Raw genomic sequence first — 21086 nt, forward strand, 5'->3', positions numbered from 1 at the left:
CCTCACAAGCTCACAGAATGGATCACCATGTGCAATGCCAAGCGTCGGCTGGAGTGGTGTAAAGCTCACTCCAGCTAGGCTCCTTATTCCATAAAAAAATCTGCCGTTTCCAGCTACAATAGTAATTTACAACATTAACAATGTCTACACTATATTTCTGATCAATTTTATGTTATTTTAATGGACAAAAAATGCTTTTCTTTCAAAAACAAGGACATTTCTTAGTGACCCCAAACTTTTGAACGGTAGTGTATCTGGGATCTAACCCAGATCTGTAGTTTATGCCTATAGCACTGCGATGCAGTGCCTTGTGCCACATTGAAAGTCACTGAGCTCTTCAGTAAGGCCATTCTACTGTCAATGTTTCTTTATGGAGATTGCATGGCTGTGTGCTCGATTTTATACACCTGTCAGCAACGGGTGTGGCTGAAATAGCCAAATCCACTAATTTTAAGGTGTGTCCACATACTTTTGCATATATACTGTATGTTACGAATTACAATTTGTACTATATGTAACGAATTTGCTAAACGTATGATATGTTACGAATTCTAGCTAGGTGGCTAACATTAGCTAGCTTGCTAACATTAGCTAGGCTAGGGGTTAGGATTATGTTTAGTAGTTGGCTAAAAGGGTTAAGGTTAGGGTTAGCTAACATGCTAAGTAGTTGCAAAGTAGCTAAAACGTTGCTAATTAACTTCTAATTGGTCCCAATCCCGGATCTGGGAGCACCCCCATCAGTAAAAAAGCTGACTAGCATAGCCTAGCATAGCGTCACAAGTAAATACTAGCATCTAAATATCATTAAATCACAAGTCCAAGACACCAGATGAAAGATACACATCTTGTGAATCCAGCCATCATTTCTGATTTTTTAAATGTTTTACAGGGAAGACACTATGTAAATCTATTAGCTAAACATGATAGCAAAAGACACAACTTTTTTTTCCCACCATTTTTTTCCTGCATAGGTAGCTATCACAATTTCGACCAAATAAAGATATAAATAGCCACTAACCAAGAAACAACTTCATCAGATGACAGTCTGATAACATATTTATTGTATAGCATGTTTTGTTAGAAAAATGTGCATATTTCAGGTATAAATCACAGTTCTACATTGCAGCTGCAATCTGAAATAGTGCCGAAGCAGCCAGAATAATTACAGAGACCAACGTCAAATACCTAAATACTCATCATAAAACTTTTCTGAAAAATACACAGCGTACAGCAAATGAAAGACCAACATCTTGTGAATCCAGCCAATATTTCTGATTTTTTAAGTGTTTTACAGCGAAAACACAATATAGCATTATATTAGCTTACCACAATAGCCAGAAACACAAGCCGTTTACCAGCAACAAAGGTTAGCGATCCTAACAAACCAGCAAAAGATATATAATTTTTGACTAACCTTCATATACTTCATCAGATGACAGTCCTGTAACATCATATTACACAATGCATATAGGATTTGTTCGAAAATGTGCATATTTAGTGGCACAAATCGTGGTTATACAATGTGATTAGTAGCAACATTTCAGGCAATCTGCCCGGCGCCATCTTGGAGAGGCACCTAATCTAATCGATAACTAATCATAAACTTGACTAAAAAATTCAGGTTGGACAGCAAATGAAAGATACAGTAGTTCTTAATGCAACCGCTGTGTTAGATTTTTAAAATTAACGTTACTCGACATACAGCGTGCGTTACAGCGAGACCATGCCGAAATTAATGGCGGACTAATAATTTTACATTGTTCCACAGAAGTACGAATTAACATCATAAATAGCTCTTACTTTTGGATGATCTTCCATCAGAATCTTGGGCAAGTGGTCCTTTGTCCAGAACAATTGTCTTTTGGTTGAAAGATGTCCTCTACTCCTGTAGAAATTAGCTGCTAACGCCGATGTACCGGAGAGGTGCCCAACTCGTGATAACGCCTGACAAAGAAACTCCAGAAAATCGCAATAAACTGATATAAACTGCTATAAGTCAGTTTAAATTAACTACCTTATGAAGTTTTTAAGACAAAAAACAAATTAAATCAGAGCCGGAGCTATAGAACTGCTAAACCGAAAGCTTTTCAGGACGCCATGCTGGTGTACCTCCTGCGTCAGGCGCCACGTCGAAAAGGTCGGTCCTTCCGTTCCAAGAGGCTTTATACTCCCCCAGATGGTGCTATCCACTCCATTCAAAGTCTCACCGCTTACTGACATCTAGGGGAAGGCGTATGCAGTGCATGTAGCCCCATAGCTTACAAGGGAATTTATAAACCGACCCTGGAACAGAGACCTCGATTTCAGAAATCTCACTTCTTGACAGGAAGTGTGCTGCAGTTCTGTTTCACTCAGAGAAATAATTCAAACGGTTTTAGAAACTAGAGAGTGTTTTCTATCCAATAGTAATAATAATATGCATATTGTACGAGCAAGAATTGAGTACGAGGCAGTTTAATTTGGGAACGAAAATTCTACAAAGTGTAAACAGCACCCCATATTGAGAAAAGGTTTTAACTAAAATGCTGAAGTTATCCATGATGAGATTCAAACTCGCAACATTCGGGTGGCTAGACGTTGGCGTTATACACCTGACCAGCCACCCTACTTATGTAACCATACCAAACATAACATACTGTATCATACTTTTACATTTCCCGGATTTACTTTAGTATGATACGTCTAGTCTATGAGACCAGGCTGCCTCCAAAGTATATCTGAAACAAGCCGAGGAGGTCGTACTTACAAAGAAGTTTACAGGAGAAAAAGGTGGTCCCACAAAAAACACAGTTTTATGAAGCAAACTACCGAGCACTTCAATCTGTTGTTTTGCCACCGCCTTTACCCGCGAAATAAAGCCATAAACTTGATTCAATTTACTCCGAATGTTATCAGAGACAGACGATTGAGCAGTATGCTATGTTTATTATCAACTGGATTCAACTTTGAAAAACCCGAAACAAAAAAATGGAGAGAACAGCTGAGTCCTGTTGTGGAGTTTTGCTGTCGTATGTAGCTAGCTAGCTAACTTGGATATAGCTAAGGTGAGATTTTGTTGTTTTGATGCTTCAGAGTCCAGAACAATATGAAATGTACTAATACATGGGTATTGTTAACCAACAGTTTATGATAAAGAATAAATGTCCCTTTTTAAACATTCGATCAAGATAAAATGGCATGGCTGTCAACTGTCTCACTACCTTTTATCTCGCAAATTGTTTAGATTCCTACCACAAACTTACTATAACAAAACTTTTAGGCCTATAGTTTTAGGTTATGCTATAGAGGAATAGGCAACTATCGTCGGCATTTAGGTTTGCTACATTCATCATGGCCGACAAAGTAACCTTGTTGGCTACACCGCCCCAAATTATACAATGCTGCCACAAACTGCAACAATGTAACATTTTCTCAAATTGGGTTAGATTATAGATTTGATACATGGCGGCTGTTGCCAATGGCACTATTTTACTATTTTCCTAGTTTGCAAGGCCAGTATATGATGTAGCCAGGCCATAGAGAGAGATAGAAGACTCTAGTGCCCAGAAGCCGTTTCAGCATGGGGACTTAAACCATTTTGAAGTAGTCAACTGGGTGAGACGCTGGGGCCTTTTTTCAAAAGTCCTGCCTCTCCCCTCCATGACCCCAGAAACGTATAAATTGTTGAGGATATGTCAATTCATTAGTAGGTGAATGGAAGAGTGTCCTCCCCTCCTCAACAGCCACCTTTCATTGAGGATAAGTCATGTGTATCCTACCAGAGTCCTTTGCGGTGGAAATCTACCACACCCCCATTGAATCAGCTTTTATTTTGTCGGAGTAGAAAAGCATGCACACGTTTAAAACGATACGTAGCATATTGTTTTTATCTATAAAATGACTTGCACAACAAACTAATTTGTTTTGATCACTTTACACATTTATTTTGGGATCCACCCCTGTAAATAGACTGTGTACACTTTGCAATGCAATGCATCTCAATTGGAAATAGTGCTTTTACATAATGTAGGAACCTAATATGCCACAAATTACTTTTTAATTTCAATGACAGTTATATGTATGAATTGCTTTTTATATTAAACAAATGTATTTACAGGGTTATGTGTTAGTTTCTAGGGAACAACGTGCCTCAGAAGTAGCTAGAATTCATATAGGCTGTTTCTCAATAATTTTTTAAAATCAGATTTTCTGGTACTCCTAAATTGTATGTTGTGCTTTTTAAAGTTGGGAGCACCAGTGCTACAAATAAAAAATGTCCATTTAGAGCCCTGCTCGTGAGCAAACCTTCCATAACTGCAGGTGGCAGTAAATCGCCAACCTTGGCTTTATACCTATTCAAACAACACACTACAGGTGGCAGTATGCACCCTTTCAGTTTGTTTGTCAACTCATTGAAGTAGTAGAAGAAGAAAATGTACCACTTCAAAATCGAGATGGCCTCAATGGCGCTGCCGTGCTCTTACAGATGCTATAGTGGGACAGATCCAATAATGTGACGTCTAAGTCTGAGACAGACCTAAAGCATAAATGTAAATTAAGCTGGGGGGGGGCAGTTGGTGGGATGCCTGAACCGTTATTTAGCCCTATGTCAATACATGTATGCATACTTTCTTATCGACATTCTTGGTATGCCTGATTTTTATTTAGAATGTTTACCAGAGAAGTGTTGATTCTACTAACATAATTCTTGATTTAATTTTTCATCCCACACCGCTTCTCAGTTTAGGTAGGAAATGTGACGCATTTCCACAGCACAGAAAATAGGCCTATGTGCTAGGCCTACTAGGCTATATTTGGTCAAATCAGTCATCTTTTAGGGTGTTGAACTTGGTATTGAACAATGATTTATTTAAAATGTATCATAAAAAATATATTTTACTTTGTATTCTTTCTTTCAGAATTTCCACATTTTCATCAGTCCACTTCTGTGTGGAGAAGCTATTTTCTGAGTGGCCTGCCACACTGATTGCCATTGATAAAGTTGGTTCAGTGGGCCACTGCAGAATTTTGTCAAGAGCATTGGCTGTCTGCTGTGTCTTGATGCTCTTCAGTGCCTGGTTGTTACATGGGTGATGAGGATGTCCTGCTGGTCAGGATTGTGATGTGATGGGGTGCAGGACGAGCAAGGTCCTCCCTGAGCCACCTGGAGATGTCCAGCTAGACTTGGTCAAAAAGGTGGAGCCTCCTAAGACCGACATCTACAAACATTTCATCCGAGACGACAGCAGTGGGAGTAAAATGGGAGGGGAGAAAACAGGCTCTCTCTCCCCACAGGCCCAGGCAGCTTTCCCAGCTGCCCGGGCACCCCCGGATACAGGCCAACCAGAGGCCTCAGACCCACGCAGAAACAAGGTAGCCAAGTACAGAGCCAAGTTTGACCCACGGGTCACAGCCAAATATGACATTAAGGCCCTGATAGGTCGCGGTAGCTTCAGCCGGGTGGTGCGAGTGGAGCACAAGAGCACGCGTCAGCCCTACGCCATCAAGATGATCGAGACGCGCTATAGAGAGGGACGTGAGGTATGCGAGTCAGAGCTGTGTGTCCTGCGTCGTGTACGCCACACTAACATCATCCAGCTGATGGAGGTGTTTGAGACAGCTGAGAGAGTGTACATGGTGATGGAGCTGGCTACAGGAGGAGAGCTTTTTGACCGTATCATCGCCCGTGGCTCTTTCACAGAGCGTGATGCTACACGTGTCCTACAGATGGTACTGGACGGGGTCAAGTATCTACATACACTTGGCATCACCCACCGTGACCTCAAGCCTGAGAACCTGCTCTACTATCACCCTGGGGCGGACTCAAAAATTATGATCACTGACTTTGGGCTGGCCAGCACTCGTAAGAAGGGGGATGAGTGCTTGATGAAGACCACTTGTGGGACACCAGAGTACATTGCCCCAGAGATCCTGGTACGGAAGCCATACACTAATGCTGTAGACATGTGGGCTCTGGGTGTCATTTCCTACATTCTGCTGAGTGGAACCATGCCCTTTGAGGATGACAACCGCATGCGCCTCTACCGCCAGATCCTCAAAGGGAAGTACAGCTTCTCTGGGGAGGTAAGCATCTATGACCTCACACACTCCCTTCATCCATTTAGTTTCTGATTCTTACTAATTTGTTGTCCTCTCTGCTTCTCAATAATTCTACAACCCCTATCGAGCACTCCTCCCTTGATGTGTTGAGTGCACACTATCTCTCAAAAAACCCTCCTTTTCAGCGGTTACATTCGCTTACGGTTGGCTCCATGTGAACTATAATTCTGATGCTGTGTTTTAACGTTTAGAAACGTCAATAGTCATCCCTTTCAAACTGGTTTTCGAAACATGTTGATATTCGGTTATTTGTTGGTTTTTAATTATTTGAATTCCATTTTTTTTGTGGGATCAATGCACAGTTTATTTCGAGATAAATCAGATCAAGACGGAACTGTGAGGAATATGGCTGAACGAGGACATGGATAATATACAGTTGGCTGGGTTTTCCGTGCATCAGCAAGACAGAACAGCAACCTCCGGTAAGACGAGGGGTGGTGGTCTGTGTCTATTTGTCAACAACAGCTGCTGCGCAATCTCTAATATTAAGGAAGTCTCCACACTATTTACCAAGAGTTTTCATGGGCTAATTTTCATCCATATTTTTCGTAGCTGTCTATTTACCACCACAAACTGATGCAGGCACTAAGACCAACAATGCTATATAAGGACAAACAAACAAACAAGAGAAAGCTCACCCAGAAACTGTGCTTTTAGTGGCCGGGGACTTTAATGCAGGGAAACTTAAATCCGTTTTACCTAATTACTACCACAGGGAGAGAAAAAACTCCAGACCATCTTTACTCCACACATAGAGATGTGTACAAAGCTCTCCCTTACCCTCCATTTGGCCAATCTGATCATAATTCTATGCTCCTGATTCCTGTTTACAAGCAAAAACTGAAGCAGAAAGTACCAGTGACTCGCTCTATACAGAAGTGGTCTAATGATGCGGATGCTAAGCTACAGGACTGTTTTGCTAGCACAGACTGGAATATGTTCTGGAATTTATCCGATGGTATTGATGAGTAACACCACATCATTCTCCAATTTCATCAATAAGTGCATTAAAGACGTCGTCCCCACAGTGACTGTACGTACATATCCTAACCAGAAGCCATGGATTACAGACAACATCCTCACTGAGTTAAAGGCTAGAGCTGCCACTTTCAAGAAGCGGGACATTAAGACATGGGACATTAAGACATCCCGCTATGCCCTCCGACGAACCATCAAACAGGCAAAGCCTCAACACAGGACTAAGATTGAATCGTACTACACCGGTTCTGATGCTCGTCGAATGTGGCAGGGCTTGCAAACTATTACGGATTACAAAGGTAAACCCAGCCGCGAGCTGCCCAGTGACATGAGCTTACCAGACGAGCTAAATGCCTTCTATGCTCGCTTCGAGGCAAGCAACACAGAACCATGCATGAGAGCACCAGCTGTTCCAGATGAGTGTGTGATCCTGCTCTCTGTAGCCGATGTGAGTAAGACCTTTTAAACAGGTCAACATTCACAAGACTGCAGGGCCAGATGGATTACCAGGACGCATACTCCGAGCATGTGCACATACCGCCCCAACAGATCCACAGATGACGGAATCTTTATTGCACTCCACACTGCCCTTTCCCACTTGGACAAAAGGAACACCTATGTGAGAATGCTGTTTGTTGACTACAGCTCAGCGTTCAACACCATAGTGCCCTCAAAGCTCCTCACTAAGCTAAGGACCCTGGAACTAAACACCACCCTGTGCAACTGGATCCTGGACTTCCTGACAAGCCGCCCCCAGGTGGTAAGGGTAGCCAACAACATCTGCCACGCTGATCCTCAACACGAGGGCCCCTAAGGGGTGCGTGCTTAGTCCTCTCCTGTAATCCCCATTCACTCACAACTTCGTGGCCACGCACGACTCCAACACCATGAAGTTTGCCGATATCACAACGGTGGTAGTCCTGATCACTGACAACGATGAGACAGCCTACAGGGAGGAAGTCTTAAACCTAGCAGTGTGGTGCCAGGACAACAACCTCTCCCTCAACATGAGCAAGACAAAAGAGCTGATCTTGGACTACAGGAAAAAGGTGGCCGAGCACGCCCCCATTCACATCAACGGGCTGTACTGGAGCGGGTCGAGGGCTTCAAGTTCTTTGGCGTCCACATCACTAACAAACTATCATGGTCCAAACACACCAAGACAGTCGTAAAGAGGACTCAATAATGCCTCTTCCCCCACAGGAGACTGAAATGATTTAGCATGGGTCCTCAGATCCTCAAAGTTCTAAAGCTGCACCATCGAGAGCATCCTGACTGGTTGCATCACCGCTTGGTACGGCAACTGCTCGGCATCTGATCGCAAGGCGCTACAGAGGGTAGTGTGTACGGCACACCACATCACTGGGGCCAAGCTTACTTTCATCATGGACCTCTATACCAGGTGGTGTTAGAGGAAGGCCCATAAAATTGTCAGACTCCAACCACCCTAGTCATAGACTGTTCTCTCTGCTACTGCATGGCAAGCGGTACCGTAGCGCCAAGTCTTGGTCCAAAAGCCTCCTTAACAGCTTCTACCCCCAAGCCATTTGACTGTAAACAGTTATTCAAATGGCTACCTGGACAATTTGCATTGACACCCTTTTTTACGCTGCTGCTACTCCCTGTTTATTGTCTATAGTCATTTTACCCCTACCGCCATGTGTATATATATATATATATATATATATATGGAGCACATTGACTCTGTACCGGTACCCCCTGTATATAGTCTTGTTATTTTATCGTAACTTTTTTCTTACCTTATTTTATTTTTCAAATTTAGCAAATATTTTCCTCAACATGGAGCCTCTGACTGAGTCCTTTGCTGCCATAACAGCCTCCACTCTTCTGGGAAGGCTTTCCACTAGATGCCACGAGCATTAGTGAGGTCGGGCACTGATGTTGGGCAATTAGGCCTGGCTCACAGTCAGCGTTCCAATTCATCCCAAATGTGTTCGATGGGGTTGAGGTCCGGGCTCTGTGCAGGACAGTCCAGTTTTTCCACACTGATCTCGACAAACCATTTCTGTATGGACCTCGCTTTGTGCTCGTGGCATTGTCATGCTGAAACAGGAAAGAAATCCTTTAGACTGTCATTGTATGCTGTAGTGTGCAGATGTTCCTTCACTGGAACTAACAGGCCTAGCCCGAACCATGAAAAACAGCCCCAGACTATTATTCCTCCTCCACCAAACTTTACAGTTGGCACTATGCGTTCGGGCAGGTAGTGTTTGAAGGGGTGTCCACATACTTTTGGCCATGTATGTATATATCTAGATCCTTTAGTGCCTAAAATACACGGTTAAATACATTTAAAATAATAATCCTAATCTTTTGCATCTCTCAGATATTGGACAGAAACTTCAGAACGAACTTCCTTTGTAAAACTCTTTTTTTTACTATCTGTTGTTTTATGAAGTGGACCTGTTTTTCAATGTGTTTCTATGGGCTAATAGCAGTAATGCCAAATTCAATTATTTATTTGTTCATACCTTAAGAAGTCTTAAAATTCCAAATCAAATAATTTGGTATGACAATTCCATATGATAAAGTATTTCTCGCTGATATGAAAGATACATTCCTTGTGTTTCCAAAACCGAATCGATTGCGATGCGTTAAAACGTTCTGAACGAGCGTCTGGGATCTTAACAATACTCGCCGACCACTGTTGTTCAATTCATACTGGATGCATTGCTAACATAATGTGTTAGCCTGGGTTTCATTTAAATCAAAAACATGTATATGTGTTTCTGGACTGTGCACAATGCTTTCAACACGAACCCCCTACGTTTCTTTGTGATGTTAGGATGGAGTTCCTGGCAGCAACTGCAGTATGCTCAATGTGCGTAAGGGCCTCCTACTTTGAATCAGACAAGTTCAGCTTCTCTCAGTGGGGGTAACATACATGGGTGTAGCTATGCTTCATTTTATAAAGGCAAAACTTTAATACACATAAGTGAATTTGTCCCAGTACTATCGGTCTCCTAAAATGGTACAAAAAGTGCTGTAATTTCTAAACGGTTCACCCGATATGGATGAAAATACCCTCAAATTAAAGCTGAGTCTGCAATTTAACCTCACTTTAACCTAATTCTATCATTTCAAATCTAAAGTGCTGGAGTACAGAGCCAAAACCAACAAAACGTGTCACAGTCCCAATACTTTTGAAGCTCACTGTATAACTATGTTGTATGATTTATGAATGGCAAGGATATATGAGATCAACTTTTCAGTCAGTTCAACACCTTTTATAAACAAGTCAAGCTTGCTGTTCATCAGTCAAAGCACAGTAAATAGCCTATGCGCCACCACTCCGTGGCTGCATATAAAACATGGCAAGCAAGGTCCAATGGTAACTTTTTTTCTCGCTGGCCCACTACTGGCTCAGACATGGTGTAGTTCTTAAATGCAATGGGGTCATGCAGTGCCTATAGGTTGGCACGCTTTCTCTATATATTTGGTTATTAGGATATGTATTGAAAAGTATGGATGGGCACGGTTAATCAAATATCTGAACGGACATTAGTATTCATTTTTTAGAAGAAAAACAAAATATAGGACTATTTTAACAATGAAAAGGTTTTGTCTAAAATGTAAAACAATGATGTGACATTGCTACATAGCCTACAACAATAGACCATTACATTCCACAATTTTATAAAACAACAGTTTTATGACAGTTTATTATGAGTAGCCTACACACGTTTTGCAGGGTGTGGCTTGTTATTGTCGGTCAGTCATTGCAGCACTACAGTCAGATGCTACATGTGTAGCAAGTTAAGTGGAAGATTTCTAATCAATGCAAAATGGAATTAACATTCCAGAATTAAATTGGCTAAATGAGAATGTGTAGTCTTCAATGATCAACCAACGGTTAGGCTGTTTAATGTGAATGGAGTTGTTGTAGACAAGGATGGGGAGTGCAGCAAAATATCCTCAATTAGCTAGCCTAGCCTCAATCTAAGATCTAAAGAGGAATCAACTGGCATGGGTTACTAATACAGCTAGGATTATACCTTTGGCTGCTGGACAATAAAATAATGTTGATTTGAAAACCAATATAACATGATAAAATGCTGGTTTCAATGACATATTAAAAGTGTTTATAAAATAATTCCCTCAACATTTATATGGTCGTATTTTGGCTAGGCTACTTTGTAACGAGGTAAGACGTGCTTCATAAAATGACATAAAACGTCCAGGTTTTAAACAAGTTCATGGTTAACTAGTTTCAAAATGCTTACCACCTCCGCTCAGATTCAAGGATGAGTGGTGTGCAGAACAGGCACAGTCCTTCGCTCTCCACTCTTGTGACCATTTGAGCTGAACGAACTGTGCATTGAGTATGTCAACAGAATCAAGCCTTTAGATGTTAATATTAATTATCTTTTGTTATATTTGTCAAACATGACTGGCGTTTAGCCTATATTTATGTAATTCTCATTAAGTCTCATTAAAGTTTGGCTACATTTTCTGGCGCCTCCCTCATGTCAGCATCGGTTTGGACATACAGTGGGGAGAACAAGTATTTGATACACTGACAATTTTGCAGGTTTTCCTACTTACAAAGCATGTAGAGGTCTGTAATTTTTATCATAGGTACACTTCAACTGTGAGAGACGGAATCTAAAACAAAAATCCAGAAAATCACATTGTATGATTTTTAATTAATTAATTTGCATTTTATTGCATGACATAAGTATTTGATACATCAGAAAAGCAGAACTGAATATTTGGTACAGAAACCTTAGTTTGCAATTACAGAGATCATACGTTTCCTGTAGTTCTTGACCAGGTTTGCACACACTGCAGCAGGGATTTTGGCCCACTCCTCCATACAGACCTTCTCCAGATCCTTCAGGTTTCGGTGCTGTCGCTGGGCAATACGGACTTTCGGCTCCCTCCAAAGATTTTCTATTGGGTTCAGGTCTGGAGACTGGCTAGGCCACTCCAGGACCTTGAGATGCTTCTTACGGAGCCACTCCTTAGTTGCCCTGGCTGTGTGTTTCGGGTCGTTGTCATGCTGGAAGACCCAGCCACGACCCATCTTCAATGCTCTTACTGAGGGAAGGAGGTTGTTGGTCAAGATCTCGCGATACATGGCCCCATCCATCCTCCCTTCAATACGGTGCAGTCGTCCTGTCCCCTTTGCAGAAAAGCATCCCCAAAGAATGATGTTTCCACCTCCATGCTTCACGGTTGGGATGGTGTTCTTGGGGTTGTACTCATCCTTCTATTCCTCCAAACACGGCGAGTGGAGTTTAGAGCAAAAAGCTCTACTTTTGTCTCATCAGACCACATGACCTTCTCCCATTCCTCCTCTGGATCATCCAGATGGTCATTGGCAAACTTCAGACGGGCCTGGACATGCGCTGGCTTGAGCAGGGGGACCTTGCGTGCGCTGCAGGATTTTAATCCATGACGGCGTAGTGTGTTACTAATGGTTTTCTTTGAGACTGTGGTCCCAGCTCTCTTCAGGTCATTGACCAGGTCCTGCCGTGTAGTTCTGGGCTGATCCTATCAGCATATCGATTGTGCTACCAGGGCTGGAAAAACACTAGACCATTGTTATACTAATTTCCGCGACGCTTATAAGGCCCTCCCCCGCCCCCCTTTCGGAAAAGCTGACCACGACTCCATTTTGTTGATTCCAGCCTACAAACAAAAACTCAAACAACAAGCTCCCGCGCTCAGGTCTGTTCAACGCTGGTCCGACCAATCTGAATCCACGCTTCAAGACTGCTTCAATCACGCGGATTGGAATATGTTCCGCATCGCGTCCAACAACAATATTGACGAATATGCTGATTCGGTGAGCGAGTTCATTAGGAAGTGCATTGACGATGTCGTACCCACAGCAACGATAAAAACATTCCCAAACCAGAAACCGTGGATTGACGGCAGCATTCGCGTGAAACTGAAAGCGCGAACCACTGCTTTTAACCAGGGCAAGGTGACCGGAAGCATGACCGAATACAAACAGTGTAGCTATTCTCTCCGCAAGGCAATCAAACAGGCTAAGTCTCAGTACAGAGACAAAATCGAGTCGAAATTCAACAGCTCAGACACAAGAGGTATGTGGCAGGGTCTACAGTCAATCACGGATTACAAAAAGAAAACCAGCCCCGTCGAGGACCAGGATGTCTTGCTCCCAGACAGGCTAAACAACTTTTTTGCCCGCTTTGAGGACAATACAGTGCCACTGACACGGCCCCCTACCAAAACCTGCGGGCTCTCCTTCACTGCAGCCGAGGTGAGTAAAACATTTAAACGTGTTAACCCTCGCAAGGCTGCAGGCCCAGACGGCATTCCCAGCCGCGTCCTCAGAGCATGCGCAGACCAGCTGGCTGGTGTGTTTACGGACATATTCAATCAATCCTTATCCCAGTCTGCTGTTCCCACATGCTTCAAGAGGGCCACCATTGTTCCTGTTCCCAAGAAAGCTAAGGTAACTGAGCTAAACGACTACCGCCCCGTAGCACTCACTTCCGTCATCATGAAGTGCTTTGAGAGACTAGTCAAGGACCATATCACCTCCACCCTACCGGACACCCTAGACCCACTCCAATTTGCTTACCGACCCAATAGGTCCACAGACGACGCAATCGCAACCACACTGCACACTGCCCTAACCCATCTGGACAAGAGGAATACCCATGTGAGAATGCTGTTCATCGATTACAGCTCAGCATTTAACACCATAGTACCCTCCAAACTCGTCATCAAGCTCGAGACCCTGGGTCTCGACCCCGCCCTGTGCAACTGGGTCCTGGACTTCCTGACGGGCCGCCCCCAGGTGGTGAGGGTAGGTAACAACATCTCCACCCCGCTGATCCTCAACACTGGGGCCCCACAAGGGTGCGTTCTGAGCCCTCTCCTGTACTCCCTGTTCACCCACGACTGCGTGGCCATGCACGCCTCCAACTCAATCATCAAGTTTGCGGATGACACTACAGTGGTAGGCTTGATCACCAACAACGACGAGACGGCCTACAGGGAGGAGGTGAGGGCCCTCGGAGTGTGGTGTCAGGAAAATAACCTCATACTCAACGTCAACAAAACAAAGGAGATGATTGTGGACTTCAGGAAACAGCAGAGGGAGCACCCCCCTATCCACATCGACGGGTCAGTAGTGGAGAAGGTGGAAAGTTTTAAGTTCCTCGGTGTTCACATCACGGACAAACTGAATTGGTCCACCCACACAGACAGCGTTGTGAAGAAGGCGCAGCAGCGCCTCTTCAACCTCAGGAGGCTGAAGAAATTCGGCTTGTCACCAAAAGCACTCACAAACTTCTACAGATGCACAATCGAGAGCATCCTGTCGGGCTGTATCACCGCCTGGTACGGCAACTGCTCCGCCCACAACCGTAAGGCTCTCCAGAGGGTAGTGAGGTCTGCAGAACGCATCACCAGGGGCAAACTACCTGCCCTCCAGGACACCTACACCACCCGATGTCACAGGAAGGCCATAAAGATCATCAAGGACAACAACCACCCAAGCCACTGCCTGTTCACCCCGCTATCATCCAGAAGGCGAGGTCAGTACAGGTGCATCAAAGCAGGGACCGAGAGACTGAAAAACAGCTTCTATCTCAAGGCCATCAGACTGTTAAACAGCCACCACTAACATTTAGCGGCCGCTGCCAACATACTGACTCAACTCCAGCCACTTTAAAAATGGGAATTGATGGAAATTATGTAAAAATGTACCACTAGCCACTTTAAGCAATGCCACTTAATACAATGTTTACATACCCTACATTACCCATCTCTTATGTATATATACTGTACTCTATATCATCTACTGCATCTTGCCATCTTTATGCAATACATGTACCACTAGCCACTTTAAACTATGCCACTTTATGTTTACATACCCTACAGTACTCATCTCATACGTATATACCGTACTCTATACCATCTACTGCATCTGCCATGCCGTTCTGTACCACCACTCATTCATATATCTTTATGTACATATTCTTTATCCCTTTACACTTGTGTGTGTGTGTAAGGTAGTAGTGTGGAATTGTTAGGTTAGATTACTGTTGGTTATTACTGCATTGTCGGAACTAGAAGCACAAGCATTTCGCTACACTCGCATTAAGGCGGTGACCCGTTCCTGTAGGTTCATGCTCTACAACATTCGCAGAGTACGACCCTGCCTCACGCAGGAAGCGGCGCAGGTCCTAATCCAGGCACTTGTCATCTCCCGTCTGGATTACTGCAACTCGCTGTTGGCTGGGCTCCCTGCCTGTGCCATTAAACCCCTACAACTCATCCAGAACGCCGCAGCCCGTCTGGTGTTCAACTTTCCCAAGTTCTCTCACGTCACCCCGCTCCTCCGCTCTCTCCACTGGCTTCCAGTTGAAGCTCGCATCCGCTACAAGACCATGGTGCTTGCCTACGGAGCTGTGAGGGGAACGGCACCTCCGTACCTTCAGGCTCTGATCAGGCCCTACACCCAAACAAGGGCACTGCGTTCATCCACCTCTGGCCTGCTCGCCTCCCTACCTCTGAGGAAGTACAGTTCCCGCTCAGCCCAGTCAAAACTGTTCGCTGCTCTGGCACCCCAATGGTGGAACAAACTCCCTCACGACGCCAGGTCAGCGGAGTCAATCACCACCTTCCGGAGACACCTGAAACCCCACCTCTTTAAGGAATACCTAGGATAGGATAAAGTAATCCTTCTAACCCCCCCCCCCCCCCTTAAAAGAGTTAGATGCACTATTGTAAAGTGGTTGTTCCACTGGATATCATAAGGTGAATGCACCAATTTGTAAGTCGCTCTGGATAAGAGCGTCTGCTAAATGACTTAAATGTAAATGTAAAATTAACATCTGCTAACCATGTGTATGTGACTAATAAAATTTGATTTGATTTGATTTGATTTGATCCCTCACATTCCTCATGATCATTGATGCCCCACGAGGTGAGATCTTGCATGGAGCCCCAGACCGAGGGTGATTGACCGTCATCTTGAACTTCTTCCATTTTCTAATAATTGTGCCAACAGTTGTTGCCTTCTCACCAAGCTGCTTGGCTATTGTCCTGTAGCCCATCCCAGCCTTGTACAGGTCTACAATTTATCCCTGATGTCCTTACACAGCTCTCTGGTCTTGGCCATTGTGGAGAGGTTGGAGTCTGTTTGATTGAGTGTGTGGACAGGTGTCTTTTATACAGGTAACGAGTTCAAACAGGTGCAGTTAATACAGGTAATGAGTGGAGAACAGGAGGGCTTCTTAAAGAAAAACTAACAGGTCTGTTAGGTTGGTAGGTGATCAAATACTTATGTCATGCAATAAAATGCAAATGAATTACTTAAAAATCATACAATGTGATTTTCTGGATTTTTGTTTTAGATTCCGTCTCTCACAGTTGAAGTGTACCTATGATAAAAATGACAGACCTCTACATGCTTTGTAAGTAGGAAAACCTGCAAAATCGGCAGTGTATCAAATACTTGTTCTCCCCACTGTAAGTAGGTAAAATGCACATAGGCTTTTTATTTAGGATAATTTTAACTAGGCATGTCAGTTAAGAACAAATTGCTATTTACAATGATGGCCTACCCCGCCCAAACCAGGACGACACTGAGCCAATTGTGCACCGCCCTATAGGACTCCCAATCACAGCCAGATGTGATACAGCCTGGATTCGAACCAGGGACTGTAGTGACGCCTCTTGCACTGAGATTCAGTGCCTTAGACGGCTGCGTCACTCAGGAGCATGAAAAATATACAAAAAGATTATTCCAATGTTGGTCTCTGATAAAATTCTGATCGTAGTAATTATTTGATATTGTGATTTTTGTGACTTAAAAAAAAAATAATCCATTTGGACATCTTAAATCTATATCCTTCTTGTCCAACAATGTATTTTACTTGTCCCGGACAAGCGTTATTGTCGAGCCCTGTTATGGGACATGGACATTTATGCTCTATCCCACCGTGTAAAGAAATTCGACTGCTCATACACTCACATACAGAGGTACCGAGAGGCGGGACAGACAGCAGACTTCCCTGTCATTGCTCACTTTGTGACTGATAGGCGCCTGTCCTCCTATCAATAGATCACTATAAGATGCATATTGTTCATTCAAGCGGGGGAAGACTCCACATTCTTTTTTCTGACTACCGAATTGAAAAGTAGTGTAGTTAATTTAAGTAGAAAAAGTAGCGAGTCGGCTGTACAGCCGACAGCCGGCGCTAGTGGAAAACACTGCGTACAGTATAGCAATGTTCAACCGCAGCTGCTTTACATTCTGCTGCCCTCTTGTATGTATTGTTCATTATAGTTATGTTCCAAAATTCAGCAGGTATCCACAAGTGTGCTAGAGAAATGGAGTCTGCCACTTGATTACTTTCACTGAAAATGGATTTGACCCCCCCACTAGTGCATCATATAAAGCCTTAATTCAAACCATTAACATTTTGCAGTTCCTCAACATTTAAAGCTCTTTTTCCGTCTCTTCCTCCCTGCTCAGCCATGGCCCAGTGTGTCCAACCTGGCGAAGGACTTCATTGACCGTGTGCTGACAGTGGACCCCAGCGAGAGGTTGACTGCAGGCCAGGCTCTGAAGCACCCCTGGGTCGTCAGCATGGCTGCTTCATCCTCCATGAAGAACCTGCAGCGCTCTATCTCCCAGAACCTCCTGAAGAGAGCCTCGTCACGCTGCCACAGCACCAAGTCTGCCCAGTCCACACGCTCCAGCCGCTCCACCAAGTCCAACAAGGCTCGCCGTGCTCGGGAGAAAGAGCTGCGTGAGCTCAACCGCCGCTACCAACAACAATACAATGGCTGAGTAATAGTTACATGGGCTGAAATTTTTACAAACTCGTAATGTTGCGTGTCTCATTGAGACCACAAGCAGGGACTTATCAGCAGCTGGCCCTAGAACAGCACTTCAGCTCAGCAATAACTTCAACATCCATCCTAGGCCATTGTGCCTCTGAGGCAGTAAACAAAACATCCTCAGATTTCACTATTTTTCCTAGATTCCTATTTTCTCATGTTTCTTTCCTGTCCTTGTGTGTCTCTTCATATTTATTTATTGTTGTCTTGATTGTATTGTTTCCGTAAAAATGGTCACTTGAAGCTGTCCATCTAAACGGATCTGTTGAACAGAATTCAAGGTAATGAAGGTTTAGGAAGGGATGTTCAAATGCTTTTCCAACACTGATTCCTGATTATTTGCTGTGAATTTATTATGTTACAAGAACAGTGAGTTACTTGCTTTGGTGGAGATCTATATCTGATTATATCTTGATGTGGACAAAAAATACAATGATACTTTGTGCTAAAACACAAGTATGTCAATGAAGGCCAAAATAAACATTTATTTATTTAATTTTGGTTTAGAAGTCGTATATCCAATCTTATTGTATCCCGACCAGTTGCTTTCATGGATTGCAAATTAAGTCTCTTTCTTGCCAGGATTCAGTTTTTATAACCGGCCCATTCATGATTTTTTCCCCCTATTAATTCTGGGATTATTTTTCAACTGTGAGCTTGAAAGGCTGAGGGAGGTTGACTGGAAACTAAATAAGGACGGATGATCCAGCGCTTTTGCATCGATGTCATCGTCACCTAGTCCTGTCTCTTCACTCTCCTGCTCCCGCTACACTGTCTGAGATGAACAGCATTGTTGTAATGAAGTATACACGTCAAGTGATGTGTAATTTAACAAACTGATGGAGAATGGATCAAATAAATGTCTAACTGATGGAGAGTAGTCCAATGGTTGAAAGCTCAGTATTCATTTAATTTGTTGTATCAAATATTTATTTACAATTTGTTCTGAGTAATGCAGACATGTCATGTTTGTACTGTATTTTTTTTATTGAACAAACCGTGTAGTTTGACAACAACTAAATTTGTGCTGTGGTGGATGCTTTGCCAGTCGTAGAGCCCACAGACGGTTGTTGGGAGGAGAGACCAATCCAAATCTGGCCTTTCTGCACTATTGTCAAGTCTTAATCAAGAAAAATGACCATAAAATTATAGGATTGAAAATAAATCTTATAACTATTGCTTTAGTCTTTTAAATGAAACTCTTCAATGTTTCAGAGGTTTTATTATTTTGGGTGTACCTTGTTATAGCCTGTGAATGCACTTATTTAAGTGGTGGTTCAAGGGCCTGATCTCATTTAACCTACAGTATCATTTTGATGGGTCATCCAATAGTGTTTTGAAGGGATTCAAAAAAAATACTTATACCTCTGGTTTTTGTTGGCAGGCTTAGTTGTAGGTTTTGTATATTAATTACACATGCTCTTGTTAGTTAGCTCCTTTTGTAGTTATCTTTTTGTACTCCCCAACCAAGACACCCATAGTAAGCGATCGGTTTGATTTTGTCATATACACTATGTACTTTTGAGCAATTTCCGGTGAGAAGCAAGCGCTGGTATTTTAAAGTGAATTTTTCAAAGATACTGGAAATCCAACAGAGCCGTATCAACTTACCTCAATCTCTCGTTTGATAATTCTATAATGTTACATTATTCTCCATCTTCACTCAGTCGGTCCTACTGCTGTTATTGTTTTTTAAAATTGTTGTACAGTAATGTGCAGTGGTGTCTTCCCCCCACATACTTGGCCAACTGCACCCTCCCCCTCCCCCCTTTTGTCCTCTGAACAGCCTCAATTTGTCATGGCATGGACTCTAAAAGGTGTTGAAAGCATTCCACAGGGATGCTGGCCCATGTTGACTTCAATGATTCCCACAGTTGTATCAAGTTGGCTGGGTGTCCTTTGGGTGGTGGACCATTCTTGATACACAGGGGAAACTGTTGAGCATGAAAAACCCGGCAGCGTTGCAGTTCTTGACACAAACCGGTGCGCCTGGCACCTACTACCATACCCTGTTCAAAGGCACTTAAATCTTTTGTCATGCCCATTCACCCTCTGAATGACACACATACACAATCTATGTCTCAATTGTCTCAAGGCTTCAAAATCCTTCATTAACCTGTCTCCTCCCCTTCATCTACACCAATTTAAGTGGATTTAGCAAGCGTCATCAATAAGGGATCATAGCATTCACCTGGTCAGTCTGTAATGGAAAGAGTAGGTGTTCATAATGTTTTGTACACTCAGTGTATGTGAAATGCAGCATACATTTGTAACATGCATTTTCAACCCCACAGTACTAATAATGCCATGGTTTCAGTCACTTGTTGGTTGATTGTTTTTGAAACATCAATGCCTTTTATTTTTAACAAAGGTTTGGTTTTAATGCAAACGTGGAATTCAAAATTGCTTTTACATCCTGAAAAAACTATGTCTTGGCCTGAAGAGAATAGATTACATTTTTTTAAATGGAGCAAATTGTAAAGTGTGCAATGTGTGCCAAGTCAATGATTAACCAAATAGTATTTGCAAGCGATTTTGCGGAATGTAAACATATTTTCCGAAAGTGTTTCCTTTCATCTGTTCTATCTGTACGACACATGCTGTTGTCTTTTTCTGAAGTAGCCAATTCAACACTGTTTCCTGAATGCAATTGGTTTTTATGTATTTTTCTTATGTTGTTCATTTGTGTTTAAATGAGTGATAACACAATGATTCTTGTACATTAACTTTTTTTAAATGGTGAACTGGTTCAGTGAGTCATGTTTTATTTGAATATGCCAAATAAACAAACTCGAACCTGACAACTTTTTTTGTACTAATTTAAAATAAAGTTTCAGCTCTAATGATCATTCTTAGTGATACATCCTTTCAAAAAGTACCAGCCATATGTTCATACCAATTTGAAAGGAAAGATCCCTTTTTTCCACTGTGTATCATATGCTTTGTCATGTTTCCAGTGTTTTGATGGATTTGGCATCATAATGGTCTTTCCCCTATGTGAGCCCTATGCATTTTTTGTTTGGAAGTCCTAGTAAAATACACTACATGACCAGAAGTCACCTGCTGGTCGAACATCTCATTCCAAAATCATGGGCATTAATATGGAGTTGGTCCCCCCCTTTTCTGCTATAACAGCCTCCACTCTTCTGGGAAGG

The 21086-nt window shown here is 42.9% G+C and overlaps 1 protein-coding gene across 1 annotated transcript; it reads left to right on the top strand.

The window, feature by feature from the left end:
- The first annotated feature begins 2580 nt into the window (after positions 1 to 2580).
- On the top strand, positions 2581 to 20780 carry pskh1 (protein serine kinase H1). The gene is made up of 3 exons (XM_071343277.1): positions 2581 to 3044; positions 4899 to 6063; positions 17564 to 20780. The coding sequence occupies exons 2-3, from the start codon at positions 5107 to 5109 to the stop codon at positions 17879 to 17881; spliced, it is 1275 nt and encodes a 424-aa protein (XP_071199378.1). The 5' UTR covers positions 2581 to 3044; positions 4899 to 5106; the 3' UTR covers positions 17882 to 20780.
- Positions 20781 to 21086: the final 306 nt, after the last annotated feature.

The sequence above is a fragment of the Salvelinus alpinus genome, chromosome 15, assembly GCF_045679555.1.
Source record: "Salvelinus alpinus chromosome 15, SLU_Salpinus.1, whole genome shotgun sequence".
Lineage (NCBI taxonomy): Eukaryota > Metazoa > Chordata > Actinopteri > Salmoniformes > Salmonidae > Salvelinus > Salvelinus alpinus.

What these genes read in the sequence shown, in the direction of transcription:
- pskh1 (XM_071343277.1), top strand. Translation starts at nt 5,107, where the DNA reads ATGGGGTGCAGGACGAGCAAGGTCCTCCCTGAGCCACCTGGAGATGTC. An exon ending in AGTACAGCTTCTCTGGGGAG is followed by an intron (nt 6,064 to 17,563) that starts GTAAGCATCTAT and finishes CTCCCTGCTCAG; the next exon opens with CCATGGCCCAGTGTGTCCAA.